This window comes from Rhea pennata, chromosome 6, assembly GCF_028389875.1.
Source record: "Rhea pennata isolate bPtePen1 chromosome 6, bPtePen1.pri, whole genome shotgun sequence".
In the NCBI taxonomy this organism is placed as follows: domain Eukaryota; kingdom Metazoa; phylum Chordata; class Aves; order Rheiformes; family Rheidae; genus Rhea; species Rhea pennata.
In genome coordinates this window covers 18,538,692-18,557,514 of record NC_084668.1, presented here as the reverse complement: position 1 = coordinate 18,557,514, position 18,823 = coordinate 18,538,692, and the positions used below count along the sequence as shown (strand labels likewise).

Genomic DNA, 18,823 nt, shown 5'->3' with positions numbered 1-18,823 from the left:
TTTAACGGATTAATATACTGGTATTCCAAATAATTATGCATTCTTTTAATTTGGTTAAATATATATATAAGAATTGGTATGCCATTGCTATACTAAACTAGTGGAAATACAAAATGAGCAAGGAATACTGGTTTAATTTATCTTTTAATGTTGTTTTCCTCCCTTTTTCCTTAAAACATAGAAGTATTGCCCCAAATCTAGGTTGCCCTAGTTCTCTCCTACTCTGAGTGGAGGAAAAGCAGTGCTCCCCAAAATTCCTCTCTCTGTAGTCCTAAGCAAGAATGGAGAAGGCTAGTGGTACTATCTGAATGTGACTAAGGAACTAGAGATTCCCATGTGCTTCCAAGTGTGACAATGAGACATAGCAGGGAGTGCTGCAAGGATTGCACCTCTGCAAACATATCTTGATAGAATTACTCCAGAGGCATTTTCCATGTTTTATGCAGACCTGTTTGCATAATCCAGCTAAATGAAATTATGCACTGATTCTTTTTATGTTTTTTGCTAGATCTATCTCAGATATAGAAGAGAGATGGAAAACTAAAAACTAATCAGGACAGATAGATTGCAGTGGCAAAGTAGCCATTGCAGTGATTATATTCCTGCATTATCCATAAGCTATCTCACTTGTTTTCTAGAAGCGTTCCATATGAGTGCTTACCTACCTTTGGATACAAACATGTTTTGCCATTGACAAATGATTCAGAAAGATTCAATGAAATTGTGAAAGGACAGAGAATCTCTGCTAATATAGATACTCCAGAGGGAGGATTTGATGCAATTATGCAGGCAGCTGTTTGCAAGGTAATTGAAACTTATTGGTATAATATTAATTATTCTGTATTTTAATGTTTCTGGTATTATATGGTTATACTTCAAAGAAGCAGATCATTTTTTTTCAAGATTTTCAATGCAAAACAAAAGCCTAGTCATACTTGTGTGAAGTCAGTGCAATGGACCCTGGCAGCATCAGTGAAAGAGCAGTCAGACTATAAAACACAGTCAAATTATATTTTATTGCTACTTTTGATTTGTATCAAGTTAAGCATATATATTGCAATATTATAGTCCTTCTCTTTAATTTCCAGGGGAAAAAAATATAAACTATGCAATGACTGGATCTTCTTTCTTGATTGTTTTTTTCTTTAAATATTCTTAATTAACCATATTTAGAGGAGGAAGCAGCCTGGCTTGGACACAGCCAGTACATTTTACTAAACGCAAGACTGGAAGGAGAAAATGTTAGACAAAGACAATGGAATGACACCATCTCTTAAAAGAGATGTTTTGATGTTTTGGACAATCCTTTTAAAATGATTCCATTCATTTGCTTTGAGATGACTTTCTCTAGATTGTTTCTTGCTTTTCTATGGTGTGAGTTTAGTACAGCTTACTGAACTAATGTATTTTAAATTACAGGAAAAAATTGGATGGAGGAATGATTCTTTACATTTGCTGGTATTTGTGAGTGATGCTGATTCCCATTTTGGGATGGACAGTAAACTGGCAGGGATTGTTATTCCTAATGATGGGAACTGTCATTTGGACCACAATAATGAATATTCCATGTCAACTGTTCTGGTAACTGTTGCTGTGTGTCTTGTACAACTCTAGCATTGTGCACATGTAAAGACTGGCATGAGCAATTCAGAAGACTCATGAAAGTATATAGACTCATTCATCATTGATATGTGGAAAAGTTGGGGGATCCAGGCATTTGCTATCATCTATTTTATTTATAGCTGTAGTTTTAATCAAAAGAGAACAGTGTGAATCTAAGAAATTGTGGTATGTTATAATGAGAAAAAAATGCACAGATCTTATTTCCGCTAACCTGGAAAACATATGGTATAGAACTGACTAGAATTACAGGGAAAGCAAAATATGCATTAAAAGGTGTGAATTCAGGAGGAATTCAGGAATTTGTGGGACACTTTTCATGTAGAAAAACTTCCAATGTAAAAACTAGTACAAATGCTCAGTTGCTCTGGTACAGTATCATTCTTCAGACTGCTGAGTTAAATGTTCCAGTATGAAGGTAGACACTGTACTTGTTTCAAAGGTTTTCCTTAAAAAGAAGGAGAGAAATATATATATACTGTCTTTTGTTTTGTATACGTGTAGTAGCAAAATAAATGTTTATCCTATACTGAGAGAACAGTATTAATTATAATAATTTGAATGTGTACTTCATGGGAGAGTGTTAGGAACTCTATGTCTATAAAAAACAGATTGATGAGGCTGTCTTCTATTTGTTTTCAGGAGTATCCCACAATTGGACAATTAATTGACAAACTTGTGCAAAACAATGTTTTACTAATTTTTGCTGTAACAAAGGAGCAAATTCACATATATGAGGTAAGCAAATTAAAACATTTGATTATCCAGTGTTTGCTCTGATGTTCACCCTTTTTCACAGCTGAGAAATTCCAGTGTTAAGGATCCAATCCTGTAAGATATTTTTGTAATAAAAATAGCTATTAAATTATGTATCAGATTTAGAGAATGTCTCTTTTACTTAGGAAGTACTTTTTTATTGATTTTGAGGTTCTTATCTTCTTTTAAATTGGATTTCAGGTTGAATCACGCTGTAATTTTTGAATCAATAGATAGGCTTGTCAAACTTAACATTTCTGAACTATTCAGTGTAATCGTTATGATTAGCTTTTTATATTTTATGAGGCTAGGTAAGGATAGTTGAGCCTGTTTTTACTTCTATAAGATAGTAATACGTGCTGAAAAAAATGTCTTCATGCTCAACTCTGAGATAAGCATGTTTTTTCTCAGTTGATCTGGGAGTTCTATTCATTTTTCTTTATTTCTCTGTCTCCTTCCATTGAGACCTCATGTATCACTCCTCATTTGCACTGAGGGACAAGAAAACACTTTATTGCAGGAATGGTTGACATTAAATCTCACAGACTTTCCTGTTCTATGAAGTTGGGTCCAACAACTAAGCTAAACCAACTTTAACGTTTGTCTAGTAACACATGTCCATTTTCCTAGATGTCACAACTTGTCACTAAACTTGCTGGACTAGTACTTTCCAATTTGGAGTCTTTCTTCTGCCTCTAGGATCCAGAAATAAAGAGTCACAGTTCTAAACAACCTGTTCTGAAGATACTTTGGGTAAAGGGTTGGAACGCACAATAATCAAGGTCCATGTTTAAAAATAAGGAGTCAAAATAAGCAGAGTTAAAACATATTTGTTTTTCTCTTGTAGTAAAGATATGAGAGGATTTGGTATCCTCTGCTCTATAAGAGGTATCTCTTCCTGTCTCCTTGTAACATTTTAAAAAAGCATTTAGCTTTGTTTAGAATTCATGATTTCCAAAGAAACTCAACAATATCTAAGCTGATTTTGAAATTTCTGAAAATAGTATCCATGGCCCTGTAAAAGACATGGAACTGGATTACCTAAGAATAACTCAAATTATAGTTTCACAAGTTGTAGAGTGCACCAGAAGCCTAGACATCTGTGCAGTCACTGATTACAACTTCCACAGAAATAAGTCCTCTTGAAGCCCCATTGTAATTTTGGTCCCTTGGACCTTTGGATGTTCCAGCTGTGAGCTGAGACAAAGTTACCAATGACTATAAGGATACAGCTGAAAAGGTGAGGTTTTTGTACAGCGCTTGGATACACACCTTTCTCTCTTTTGCTCAACTGTTTTTTGCAATGGATATAACCAAAAGCTTCCTAAGATAAAATAAGAAGGATGTTGGCAATTCATATTTATGTTTTTGTCCAGTCCTTCCAAAAAGAAGCTCTAGATAATAATTCAGTGATGGTAATAAGAGATTTGACTGGTTCTGCTTAAAACTCGTAGCCTTCACACAGAAGTAATTGGATTGTCTAGCTTTTTTCTTTTTACACTTTAAGCATGGAGAACTGGATATTTACATTTGTTTTACAAATCTGAATCATTCGGATGAAAATGTGACAGTAGAGTGCCATTTATAGGTCTTACATATGCCCTTGAAAGTATACTGTGTTTTTGAAAGATAGTGTGGCAAGGCTTATACAATTTTTTAATTTGCTTTCACTGATTTTCCACATCATGTACAGGATAGTAAGCAGGGCATAACAACTATGGATATCTGAATAAGTGACAGAAGGCCGTATTGAAAAGATGAAAGCAGTAGATAGAGTATATTCAATGGGATTGGTATATACCCTACAAGAGAGAAGATACTAATGCTTTATTTTTCTAACAAAGGAAGTAACAAGAACAAAAATTCTACAGTTGGATTTACAATGGCTTGCATTTCTTTTTAGTTATAAATCTTCGTTTAGTGTTCCCAGTGAACAAAAGGTGCCACTTGATAACTTTGATACTGGTATAACACTGACACAGAGATACTGAAACAGAAAACCTCTGATAAGAACTCTGTTGGCCAACTCTGAGGGTGACCACCAACAATTTCCAAGGGGAAATATAATGCAAGTAAGAGAAAAGTTTCTTTGAAAAAGAAAAGGCTTTGTTAATCAATGAGATACTTCCAAACTACTTTGTGCAGCACCTACTGAAGCACTGATTAATGTTAATGAAAAGAATTCACATGCCATTAATTAGGCCCCTTTTAAGAAAGAAAACGTAAAGCAATACTTAGATTTAATAAAAGCTTATTAGTGCTGCAAATTTTAACTAATTTATCCTGTGACTATAGAATCCCACTACACTTGTGATTGACTACTACTATTGACCTAAATTTTCCTTGTTTTAGCTGATAAAAATATTTTTCTATAAAATCCTCTTATTTTAAAAAAATGTTGCATTTGGAATTTCATGGATGAGTTATAGAATGAGAAGTGAAATACACCTGCTAGACATTGATTTGCCTACCTTCAAAATATTTTTATCCAATCTAATAACTATACTCAGAAATAACTTGGAAAACCTTTATGAAACAGAGGAGGTATCTTGATCACAACCTGTAATTATATACAGGCAAAACTGAAGTTCTATAGCTGAGAGTTCTTCAGTGCAACAAAGACCTGTTGGATCAATGTCTAGGGTAGAATTAATTCAGCTCAGAGCTGAAACAACAAAACCAAATCTTAGTTACTACTTCTCATGTTAGTGCATTATATCCCTTTTTTGACAAAACATGAGTTAGGAAAGTCATCAAGGGTTTCAAGATATATTCAGAGCTATTCAGAGGAAAATGGATCATAGTTTCAGAAACATAATTTTTCTGCTGAATAAAAATGAATGTTAGACATACTTAGGAATCTGCAGCGAAAGATCTCTGTTTGATAGAGTGCTTTATTAAAAAATAATAATAATGAAAGAGAAAAGCAGAGCAACAAATGCCATTGGATACAAACCCTAGTTAACTGAAATATATTCTGTCTAACACCAAACCTACCTAGCTGTTTCTGTATTGGATGCCTTTTTAGATGATGTATTTTGCCCCTACTTTTGAGTATCCAGCATTCACAATATTTTTTAAAATGCCAGGCAACCTGTGCTCCAAGGTGCAGAGTACTTCCTCCTTTGTCAAGGTCATAATCTGAGAATCAATTTATGAAAGATTTCACTAGTTTATAACTTTTGCAAAAAATCTGGAGTATTATTCTTTCTCAGGACAACTCTACAACAGGAACTAGTCCATGAAACACTGGATGTCTTCCCTGAGCTACGCAGGGAGCAGAAACAGAAAATAGTACTGTGGAGAACCTCAGGGGCTCATCTACACTCTCTGCTGTGATGTAGGACCTTTTTCCTAACCTTTCTTTCCTATCTTTCAGGTAGCTATTAACCCAGAATAGCACCTTCTTATTCCTTTACCTTTAGCTTTTAGTGAGGAACACTGTACAAGTTCATTGTATCAGCAAGATCACTTTATTGGCCATTTCTCTAACAACGTGAGGAAATTTGGAGGCACCATGATGCTGTACATAGCCAGGCAGTCTGAAGCGTAGGCTGCCACTGGTCTTGAAAGCTTCAGGGACTGGGGGAGCTTTGACTCCCTGACACCCTGAACTGATGTTTGGGCACCACATTAAACCATTCTTGACTGGTGTTTTTCCTTAACAATTTTCAAAATTTAAGATTCTGCAAACTCCCTTAGAAATCCCTTCCTAAACTTAATTATCCTTTGAGGTAGAAAGCTTTTCCCCAAATATCTAATCTAAAATCTATTTGAACTCAGCACCTAATTATATCAGACCCCCAAAATGACCATGACTATTTATAATTCCCTTCTTTGGGATAAACATACATTAAAATGACTGTGAGAACTTAGAAAGCAGCTCTTTAAATAGACTTGATAGATTCCATCAGTCTTAGCTATAGTATTCAGACTGTCAAACATGTATTTCCAGCCCTGTATAATCTCCCAAAGTTTAGCCCCAAAGAGTTCAGTCATTTAATATGTTGATCCCCTTCAGACTGAATTTGAAGCTTATCCGCTTATCCGCTTACAGGTGTGTGTGCGTAATTATCTAACACACAAATACTATAGATTGCACAAATGCAGAATATATATGCTTATAACATTGCATTCTTGTTAGGGAAAGCATCAGACCTAAACTCTCTCCCCGTTTTAGATAGCTGTATGGCTGCATGGGAGCATTGAATTTAAACTCAGCATTGCTTTGCATGACCGCAAGAACTTTTAAAACAGCACTGTTCATGTTGAAACATTTATAAGGCTACTACAAATTAAATGCAAGAGAGGAGGGGAAGTTTCTTACACTGAGGCCTGAAATTTTGAGATTATTTATTAAAAAGAAGTAAAAAAAGTTCTTTTAAAATATGTTCAGAAGTGTCTAACTTTATTGCATTGTTAGTCTCAGCTGAAAGTCTCAGTAAAGCAGCAGGGGATATATTTATTCTTAAAAGAACTATTTACCTAAGAAGTATCTGTGAAGTTCACAATGACAATAATACTTTGACAAACTCTGTATATCCTGTTTTGGTTTTAAAAAAACATACTACTGTTTAAGTTTACACGAAGCAGTTAATATTGCCTAAAATTTTGAGTATCTTCAAACTGGAGATTAGCAAGCAGTTGATATTAGTTGTTTTCAAGCAGAATTCTTTGAAAAATTATTCAAACATATATAAGGTAAACCCCCCTCTTTTCCTAAGTAATCGTAAGTAAATAGGATTGCTGTACAAGCAGAAATTGTTCTTCTTTTGAACATTTTTTTTCTTTTTTTGTCAGAGGAGAATGTGTTTCAGACTGTATTTTACTACTGCAGCTAAAAACACTCCAATCTCTACCTTTGTTCAGAATTTCAAATAATTATTATAAATTTGGCACAATACTCCACTCTCCTTGTTTATACTGCAAATTTTCCTCTCATTTACACTGCTAAAAATTTGACATAGCTCCATGAACTCAGAGATGTGATTCTCAGATTTCACTAACATGAATAAGAGTATCTCTAAAAAAAGGTAATTCACCTTTTAATAAATATTTGCTGAAAGACTAAATTCAATGAGATCCTCTGGATAGGTTTATGACAGTAGCACTGCAAAAGTATCAGTCTACTTCACCTTGTTAATGGTTCATCAAAAATATATGCTAAAAGGTAAGGCTTAACAGATGAACTAGAGGTTTACACTTAGACTGGGCATGCGGAATCATCCTTGCCTCTCAATGCAGAAAATTTTTGTTCAAAGACAAAAGACAAAGTCCTCAGAATAGTATATCCCTGCTGTTTGTTTTGCATGCCATAGATTAAAGGGTTCTATACTTAAAAATCCAAATTTATTATCTCTTTTTTTTTAATGATCAGCTCATGAAACATCGCTGCTTACAAAATGCCCAGTTTCTAAATACTAAGAAGAGTCCTTCCGACAGCACTAATCACAGGAGGAGTCAGGAATGCAAAATCACCAGCTGTAACATAAAATGTATTTAATCCCACAGATTTACAACAGCTCTTTAGAAATCTAATGAATGATAAGTTTTCTAAATATAATATATAGAGTAATCACAGTGCTTTTGGAAATGTATAGGAAGGAATAAGAGTATCAAATTATCTATGTTTATTATTAGTTCTTTAGAATTTTGTTAAAATTAAAGTAACAGCGCTGATCCTATGATAAATCATAGAAGAAAATGAATGCTGCAATACATGCTTTTAACTATGAATGCTTATTACTTTCCACAGGCATAGTTACGAGCAAGAAAACTGCATATAGTTAACAATCAGGCAAGATAAATTTAAAACAAGCATATTTAAAATCTAGCTGATGGATGTCAGGTTAGTGTCACATTGCAATTTAATGCAAAGAGAAAAAAATAATTACTGTAATCAATTATTTGTTTGGCAATGTATTATAAACATAAAGTCCGTATGCTATCAGTCACAGTCACTGAACCCTGGCAAAGGTATGGAGTATTACACTGGTCATAAAACAGCAGCATTTTTTTAAGGGCCTTTATTCTAAGTACTTATACCCCATGGTTTAAACTTCCTACCTTCTATGCCCTCACTGACAAGAACTTAGGATGCTTAGTTGCTTGCAAAAATGAAGAGACTGGCATTAAATGTAGGACTCCCCACTCTCAAATATTTCAGCAACAACAGAACAGGCAAATCAGGTTTGAGTTACTTTGTTAAAGAAAAATGTTATCATTGACAGAATATATCTTCATTCTAAAACTAAAAAACAGAACTGGAATCAAAGTATCAAACTTTAAAGCGTACATGGGTGATTTAGCAATATATGTCCCTATCAGTGAAACTAGCTCTTCTCCATAGGACTCTAAATAGAACACATATTACTGAGGCATATGAGAGTCATTGAAAATGTTACTGTTATTTATTTTAGCTGGCTACAATATATTTTGTTCTTTTCCAGCAGCTTGGTCCTTGTTGCCTAGTGTTTTTTAATTTTTTTTAATTGATGTTTCTAGAACTATGCAAAGCTTATTCCTGGAGCTACTGTTGGACGACTACAGAAAGATTCTGGAAATATCCTCCAGCTGATCATTGCTGCATATGAGGTAAGGTGCCTGTAATATATTTTCTTCCTGCATGTCTATAGTCTCAAAATTAGATTGCCATTTTGTAAAAACAAGTGTCTTTGTTTCTTTTTTGCATTGATTACAAGACCATCGTTGCTTATGCATAGGTGCCAGCCTTTATGGGAAATCTCTTTTTCTGTCTGAGGATTAAGTGAGTGTGGAAATAGTGGGTTTATTTGTAATAATATTATTATGTTATATTCTCATCATATTCTCCTGAAAGGCTTAGTTAATAGAATGGTTTGGTAGGATTCACACTCTAGATTAGGAAGTCAAAAAGTTATTTAGAAATTGTTAAAAATTGAGATGTAGAGCCACAGCACTGACACCCCTTTGCTGGTCATGCAATTCATTATTAACTTGCATTAATTATTAGCTATAGAACTGTCACTGGGCAAAGGAAGTGGAAACAATGCACATAACTAGTACTTGCTTCACTATGCAGCCCCCTATGAAAAGAGTGAATGGGAGGCGATGGAAGGTACCGTGGCATCAGCAATTTGCTAGCAACACTTTGCTGAAAAGCTTCTTTTATACATTCATCCTGGATTCTAGGTGTTCTGTCTCTTTATTTCCAATGAATGTTAAATCTCTGTTAACTGCAGATACCATAATTACTTAAGGTTGAGTGTTGTTTTTTAGAACTATATCCAATTTTCACGCTTTTCCAAACAAAAATCCTACAAAATTTCTGTCATTCCTTACTTGAATTGGAATGCTAATTTTCATATCAGTGTGTCATTAGTCTTCTTCGTAGTCCTTTGTTTCAAACTTACTCTAAAGGTTTCTTTAACACAGGTGTTCAGGTCTTCCACTGTGATGCAGCTCTATTCCTGTTGGTAACTCCCAACAGAGCATATGTTCAATTGCTCTGCAGGAATATCAGGAAAAGAAGTATCATTCTGTGATAACTGCTATACTCTGCATTAGCAATTTGATACTGCCCCTGTGAGGCTGTTCTGGTGTTTTTTTAAAGAATACAAGCTGAGAAAGAGAACTTGAATTAGTTTCTTTAGATAATACAGAGAAATATGAAAAGATGACAGGGACATAAATACAGTACTGCTCTCCAGAGCTTTGTAAAATGCATCCCAGCTCCCTTGTTCTTTTCTTTCAGGGGAATGTTTTTAGACATTTTATAAGTTTTTACACAGAGATAGATACATTTACTTATATGCTGATATACCATAGATTTCTCTCTTCATTCCCTCCCCACTTTTTATTAAAAACCTGCTCTACCAATTGCTACAGTTAAAAATAATTCTATGAATTGCCATTTTCTATTTTTTTATTTAAACTCTTCCACTCGTCCCATAAGCTGAATAAGAAAATCATTATTGTATCCAAAATTATTTTGGTCTTTATGATAGAAAAGCAAACTAAGTTATTTTAACTCTTACAAAATCAATAAAATCATTTTCTTATGATTTTCCTATCAAATACAAATACCAGAAGATTCTCTATCCTATGGAAAATTAAATATGCAAAAAATTTTAGGATTAATCTTGAGACTCTACAAATAGTAATAAATTCAAAGTGAAATCTTTACATAAGTAAAGTCAGAGCTAAACTTGCAGTGGAACCAGGATATTACTTCTGGAATCTAGTGTATCATTAATCCAGTCTACCTCCTATCACGATTTCTTCAAGCTGGCACTGTAAAGTATAGACAGAGGTACCTACATTTAACAGGTGGAAATGGGCAGCATTTTGTTGCCCGGTGAGTAATGGAGAAATATAAAATAATTGTCCCAGTGCTGTGTGTGTCCTGGTGAGTCTGCTGTAACACTGTGTCAGGTGCAGAACAGTGATTCCTCTAATTGCATTGTTATCTTTTTCCTTCTTGTTGGAAGCTGTGAAGATGTTTTTCTACATCCTTCCTTTTCATGTTTGCCAGCAAGGACAAAGGCTATTTCTCCTTCCTGTCCACAACAGTGGTAGATACATACTTTCTAAAAAATAAGAGCATAAGACATGACCTTCATGGTCTGAGCAATGGCCCATCCAGCCTATTGCAATGGCAATAGGAAATGTTCAGAGAGAGCATGGCAGTCTGGCCGGTTTTTGCAGTCCCTCCCACCTCGTATTTCCCAGCATCTACAACTGTTGTATTAGAGATGTTGGAGGGTACATCCTTGCCTATTTCTGACCTGCTGTGTGTGATGTTTTTCCTAATCCCCTTTTTGAACCTAATGACCTAGCTTATCTTCTTCTGATCTTTATGATTTTGTACTCTTTCATCACCAAGACATGTGTCCCCCTCCATACCTTCTCCTCTCCAAATTGGAGAATCCCAGGATTTTTAATCTCTCCTCAGCTTCTCCATCCCCTTGATGTCTTTAGATGACCTTCTCTTTACCTTCTCTGACTCCACTGTGTCTTTCCTGAGATGTGGAGACCAGAACAACATGAAGTACTCAGGACAAGGTACATTAAGATTTTATACAGAAGCAAAAGGATGCCATCTCTTTTGTTTGCTTGTACTGATGGCCAGCATAGTATTGGCTTTTTGGTTGCTGCTGCACTTTGGGTGGGTGATCGCACAGAGCCATCAATGGTGACCTCTGACGCTCTTTCCTGAGTTGTTATGGCTGATTCCAAGTTCAGCTGTCCTGTGGGCACAGTTTTTATGGAGTTATGAAATCAGTGCTCATTGCTCTCCCATAGAAGCAGGAAGGTGGATGCAGGAACAGTGTTCCTGCAAATGGGTCATAACTCATTCTGTCCTAATTCAGGTACAGCGTGTCTAGACAATCCACCAGAATTGCTCATAGGTTCTTAAAATCCCACATACATTTCAAAGTGTACAAAGTGTACAAGTAGCAGCATGTCGTACTTTCAAAATTTTATTGAGCCTGTTTTATTACATTTAACCTTAAAGGTTAACGATCCTATTGCTTCATGATTAAAAATCTTCCAAGCAGGAAATAGTGAGAAACACCTTATTTGACATGAGTGAAGAAATTAGAATATTTTAGAGTGGGAAGGGAGAAACAAGAGTAGACTTACAGCTAAAAATCATATGCAAAACAGAAGAGCTAATTCAGTTTTTGTCACAGATGTCCTATGATGCTCTCAGCAGTGTAATTCAACTCCAAATGTCTCTGTTTCTTCACCTGTAAAACAGGAATAAATAAGCATTTGTCCCATGGAGTAGTAAAAATCTTTTAACACTTTTAAAGTGCTTTAGAGTCTATGCTTGCTGTACAAACACAAGATTTGCTGATATCATTCACGCATGTGTTGCCATCTAAAAGCTTCAAGAGAGGAAGTAAGCAAGTTAAGAAAGTCTGAGCTGTCAAAATATTTGTTATAAGGAGCTCTCGTGTTTTTCCCTAGAATGATTCATTTTCTTCTGTAAGCATATTTCTGCCTGCTTTTTTTTTAAGGTTAAATCTGTATAGGTTTGTATCACAGAGTCCTAGTTTAAACTGTATTGTGACTGAAATCAGGCCTTTTGATGAAAAAGTTATTCCACCATTTTAAAATATCAGAAAATTCCACTCTTTTTTCAGTACTTGTCTCTCTTTTTGCTTACGACATAATAAGATTGAGGAAATAAAATTTTAAAACAGGATAGGTACCGTAACAAGGGCACAAGTTTATAACACTTCATTGTTGTTTCATTCAGAAAAATTTTTGAAATACAGATGTTTCTCTGTAAATGGCTTAAAGCTCGCTGAACTGTCCACAGTTTGTCCCCAAACTACAGCCAGGTAGCTTAGTAGATTTAAAACACCATTAGAAGTTTGCACAGGCCTAAGAAACTGGAGTTGTCATGGAATATGCATTCATTTTCAGCAGAGTAAGGTGCATATTTTGATTCACAACAGTGAATGGGCGCATGTTCATAATGACCTGGTACAGACACCCTGATTTGATCTATTACGAGCTTGTGTTCAACAACATTTAATTTTCTCTCACAGTTGCACTCTAGTTGAGTTTTGAAGTTTTGCAGCTAGTGGAAGTGGGAATATTTATTTCCTGTTACTCTAGTACATGCCAGCTTTTCACAGTTTTATCTTAAGGCTTGCTATATTTGATCCCTGAGTCCAGCTATTGTAAACAGATTATTATCTAAGAAACTCTGCATTATTTTAATAGCAACTTGAGCATCCAACTCCAAGACAAATGGAAGGGAAAAATCAGATGCATCCAGAACTACCCACGTTACCAACCTGGTGCCCAGTGCACAGCTTTATTGCTCAGACTGCATGCTGGAAAGAGGACTGGGTGTTATGTGAATGCGTCTTGCATGATATGTATTGTTGTCATCTAATAAAATTATTTGGTTTACTGAAAAGGTTTTCCAATTGAAAACTCACAATAAAAAAGCCTAAGAAACCTCCAGAGAATCCAGGATGTGTACAAAGGATAGGGAATCAGTGTCTGTGCAGGTTTATACTTATTCTGCTTTTAGTTTCAGTTAATACCATTGTATTCACCCCACCAGACCTTTACTACAATGAGTCATCCTGATTCCTTTACTAGAATGACTCACTGAGGTAAGGTCAACAAGTTCCTCATGCTTTCAAGTGCAGTGGGTATTTTGTAATGCAATTGAACTTGCAAGAGCACAAAGCCAAGACAATGAGACTTTTGCTCCTCTGTTGCTGAGGTGCTTTTAAAAAATTTCTATTTAGTGGATCCACAGTCTAGTGAAGTCATAGGGAATTTCCCCATGGCTTGCTATAGGCTTTGGATTAAGGCTAAATTGTGTAATCAAAGTTGGCATAAAAATATTTCAGAGTTAAACAGAAAAAAATGAGCATGAGAGCACTCAGGAAGTAAATTGAAGAGCTTTTTTCATTTAAGAAATGAAAGTTTGATTTTACAAATTGATTTGAGAAATAAGAACATTGCTGAATATGTCTTCAAACAGCATCAACAGCTCATGAAGCAATAGTTTCCATACAGAGGAAAAAAGAACCAAGTAAGCTATACAACTGTCTGAGTTAATTTAGTACTAGATTCTGGCTCTTGCCCTGGAAACATCAGGCCAAGTCGTGGAGGCCTCAAACCGAGGCAAAACTGAACTTGGCTTCTGCTCTGCTGTAAGAGAGATTGTAAGGCTTCATTTTAATAGTGGAGATAAACAAAGAACAATATTGATATACCCTGGCTAATCAAGGAACACGTAGTGGTAGCAATGCAATCAGAGATACACACACATTCCTCAGTAAGACCAGAGCCCAAACCTGTATCAGTCAGCAGAGCACTTAGTAATGAAAGATGATTTAATAAAGCGTTGAAGTTATTCCCCTGTAAGGGCAGGAAATAAGCACCACAATACCAGATATTAAACTGATACTACCAGTGCTTTCATCTAAAGGCTATTTCTATTGGCACTTTTTTCTTTTGCTCATTCTCCATTTTTCCTGTAATAGAGAAGTATGTAAATAAAGTGCCAACCCATGAATTTACTCCTGTATAGGTAAGGATAAGTTACAATCTGTGTTACACAGATGTGGGACATTAGCAGTGTTTGGCCTTGTTATCAATCCATTCATCACTTCTTTTTCTTTAAGGAGCTGAGATCTGAAATAGAACTGGAGGTTTTTGGAGACACAGAAGGACTTATTCTCTCTTTCACTGCAATCTGTAACAATGGGACCTTTTTTCAGCATAAGAGGAAATGCTCTCATGTGAAAGTGGGAGAGATAGTAAGTAAAGAATAGATTCTCATAAGGTATTAATTATAGAGAATTTAAAATACCAAGGTAGAAGGTTGTTCTTTATTAAATATTATTCCTTCAGATAAGTTACAAGAAATCAGGTAATATCTAGTGTATTCTTGTTCTCTCTTATGCATGTGCTTCCAGACTATCTTGCAGTCTGATATATATTGCAGTTTGGAACAGACAGTGTTTTCTCTTCCAGGTCTCTTTTAACATGACTCTAAGTCTCCCTACTTGTGAAAAAAATAGAAGGCATATTGTGATAAAACCAGTGGGTCTCAGTGATGTCCTGGAAATTGAAATTCATCCACAATGTAGCTGTAACTGTCAGACAAAGGCTGAGGTGAACAGCTCGAAGTGCAACAAAGGGAAAGGATCTTTTGAGTGTGGAGTCTGTATCTGCAACCCTGGCTACATGGGTCCACATTGTGAATGTGATGAAAATTCCCTCAGCACTAATTCTTGCAAGGGCTCTGCAGAACAGAGCTCCTGCAGTGGGAGAGGTGACTGCTACTGTGGACAGTGTGTTTGCCACTCATCAATGTATGGAAAAATTTATGGGCCACACTGTGAATGTGATGACTTCTCTTGTGTGCGACATAGAGGACTTCAGTGTGGAGGTATGTTCCCTCTGAACTATTTTTACTATCTTTATGTTAGATCATTATTGTCTCGTTGTTAGCTATGATCTTATAAATATCTCGTTTTGTAACATATTAAATTATAATCAATTCTATATAAAGTGCTGCAACTTAGATATCTGAATTATCTTTAAATTAAAACCAGTAAACAATTTTAACCCTATTTTCAAAATTTTAAATGATATCTCTTTAACCACTCTGTAACTAATATAAGTTGGCACAGCTGTAGTGGAGCATGTCAGCTTTCATCACACTGGGTTGGACTTTTAATAGCTGTAATGATTGTAGCTCCCAGGAAGTTTAGGTAAATATATTGACATATATTAGTGTTAAGCACTGCATTTCACTCTGATGTAATTATGAAAGTATACCCATCTTAATCGCTTTTACTCTAACTATGATCTTTTAAAATTTTAGCCCAGTAACTAAGTGATTTCAACTGTTTTCAGTTTGTCTCAATGTAAGTGTGGTAAGAATCTGAGAGCTTGTATTTATTTTTCTCTGGACTACACCATTATAAATCAGAAATGGTTCTGGTAAAACAGTGGGAATAGTATTAAACTGGCATGAACCTGCAGTGACACAGTGGTGACTAGATAGACTGGAATTATGCTGCTATTAGTGAAAGAGGATTTACCCATCAATTTGTGCACTGCCAGGAGATAAGAATCAATCTGGTGGACTCCAGTGAAGTGAACAGAGTCAGTCTTGCAGCCAGTCTTAGTGAAAATTTGATCCTCTTGAAAATACTGGGGGAGGAAGAAGGGTGTTTAAGAGTGAGAACAGTTGGAGTGGTGAAAACATCTGCTGTTAAGGAGAATGATTTTTAAAGACAATCATTCAGATTTAAATTAAAACATTGATCTTAAGTATAATGATTGTTTTTTCCAGGCAATGGTGACTGTGATTGTGGAGAATGCGTGTGCCACAGTGGATGGACTGGTGAATACTGTAACTGCACAACCGACACTGCCTCCTGCATTTCTGAGGATGGGATGCTGTGCAGTGGGAGAGGTGAATGCATCTGTGGGTCATGTACTTGCACACACCCAGAGGCTTCAGGCAGCACATGTGAAAAATGCCCTCTATGCGGTGACCCTTGCAGTTCCAAACGGTAACGTGCTGGTTTTACATCTCTGATTTTTGTATCATTCAGCTATCTACTGACTCAGTAGTGTGCTTACTGCTGCAATTTCATTGGAGTTACAGACCAAAATATGAGAGTGTCTCTGTGCCCTTAAGAGGGGTAGTCATAATTCAGACACCAACCATTTCTCTTCTGTACAGCAGACCTTTAAGGAAAGTGGTTTGATCACCTTCAGATGGCACAAGTTAAACATCACACTGTTGTTCCTGATTGTACAAATAATCAACATGGTGGCCTTAAATGATAATATCAGGCAAATATGGACAAAAGTCCTTCTCTCCATAGAACAAAATAAAAATACCCCAGCATAGCTAGCAACTCACAGGGAACAAAAAGAGAAAAGTTTGGAATTTTTATTAATGTTCCCTTGTGTGTGAATTTATAAGGTCATACTCCCTGCTCAGGCTTTCTATCTGCACAAGTTCATATTCCAAATTCAGTTCAGCTTGGTTGAATTAAACAGGCCTAACCAAGATAAACTAGGTTATAGTCTAGGGATAAAATCTGTGGGTAGTTGTATGTCTTGTATAAGTTTATGATAAATTGACTGTAAATGGTGAAGTGTCTTCTATTCACTGAGCGTATGTAATATATTTAGGTTGCCTGCTGTGATGTGTGGTATTTGATATGGTTCATGATAGGAAAAGCAACTAAGTATGTGCAAAATAAAACTGACCCCTCTAAATACATGCTTATGCTTGTATTACTCGAGCTCTTGCAGGGCTAAAGTTAGTCCACAATAAGCAGGCATAAATGCAAATTTAAGCTAGGAATCACAGAACTTACTAATTACACTGGTTTTGCTTGCTGAGTCCTGAGTCAACGTAAGTAACATTAATGTTTCATGACTATGTCACGTCTATTTATTTAGAGCTGAGACCCATTTCTCTTCCACACTAGCTCTCCACCATTGTATTTTCATGCATATCTTTCCAACGTATGCTGTACGTGAGATGAGAACCTATTCTATGACATAATTTAGTTGTCATTTATTTATTGCTCCATTTGACCTATAAAAGAAAGCCAATGAGTTTGTTCAGACTTCAGGCACATAGGCCTAAGTAAGCACAGTTGAAGTAAAGGGAAATTTTGTGTACAAGAGCTCTAAACATTAGGCACAATGATGCTGCTTTGCTCTTCCCAGTTTGGCAGAGAATAACAAGAAATATTAAGTTACATGATAGACATTACATTAGCCTATTTAAACATGTATATTCTACACAATGTTAGATCTTTTCTCTCTCTTGTGATCACTTCCATTGCTGAAATGCAGGGCAAGGAAAGCCGAAAGAGAACATTTGGAATACTTGGATAGGGTAACCAAAGGGGCTAAAAGACCAGGTCAGAGGGGATTGAGATTAATGGCTAGGCAGCTGAGAAAGAGAGTGGTAGTATGAGAAACATGGCAAATATGACAAAAACACCAACAACACTGAATTTATCTCCATTAGATAGAGGCTATCCCATTACCCACTCACTTTTACTATTCACCACTTCCAGAGCTAGTGATAAGGTCACCTCCATCCTGTGAAGATAATCTCAGAAGCCTCAGCTTTATTCTCATGGAGATATGTAACTCAATGCAACAGGAGATGGCCAGGTTTTCTTGGGATGTTTTGCTGAGGTTATTCTCTTTCTGCTTTATTTGTTTCTTTTCTTTTGTCTTTGTCTTTTTTCTTCCTTTTTCCATTCTTCTTTTTTCTTTTCCCTCTGTCTCCCCTCTCTTTTTTTCCTTCCCTTTATCATTTCCTTTCCATTATTTTCATATATAAATTCTGTTTTTTTTTCCCCTTTTTTTCATGAATTAACTCTGGACTTACTAAAAGCCTCATTGTGTTGCTGTGGAATTTTTCACAGGCATCTAAGGAAATTGGTTTAGACTCTGTTTTTTAAAAAATATCTTAGTCGTTCCATCGTTAAATAAAGTAAATAACTTGGAAATCCTCTTCCAATAAATTGCATTAGTATAATTAACATTTAAGTAAGTAATTCCTGAGACAAGTAATTGCATTCAAGAGACATCTGTTAAGACACTCAAACAGTGTTTTCTGTCAGTTGGTAGATATACATTATTCAAGAGACTTTCAACAAAGGAAGACTTTTAGTAAGTGCCCCAGCTTGATCTCTCTGAAGTTGATATCAAATATTGTTCATTTGATAGACATTTCTTTGACTGGTATTTAGTGTAACCTTAGTTCAGAATATTTATTTTTGAAAATGAATGTTATGTGTGAATAACTCTATGTCTTTAACAGACTTACATAAATAATGTTGCCTGGGGTTCTGTCTTGTAGCTAATAAGATCTAGGAGAGAAAGAAGACAAAGAGCTTATCCACTATACCTTTATTCTTTTTTTTTTTTCTTT

The 18,823-nt window shown here is 35.6% G+C and overlaps 1 protein-coding gene across 1 annotated transcript in view; it reads left to right on the top strand.

Moving 5' to 3' along the window:
* Positions 1-18,823, top strand: part of ITGB6 (integrin subunit beta 6) — a 36,122-nt gene that overhangs the window by 7,093 nt on the left and 10,206 nt on the right. Inside the window, exons 6-12 of the mRNA XM_062579121.1 lie at positions 639-804; positions 1,420-1,581; positions 2,263-2,358; positions 8,881-8,970; positions 14,520-14,654; positions 14,872-15,289; positions 16,202-16,424. Coding sequence (XP_062435105.1) covers positions 639-804; positions 1,420-1,581; positions 2,263-2,358; positions 8,881-8,970; positions 14,520-14,654; positions 14,872-15,289; positions 16,202-16,424 — 1,290 coding nt within the window. The remainder of the gene's footprint in view (positions 1-638; positions 805-1,419; positions 1,582-2,262; positions 2,359-8,880; positions 8,971-14,519; positions 14,655-14,871; positions 15,290-16,201; positions 16,425-18,823) is intronic.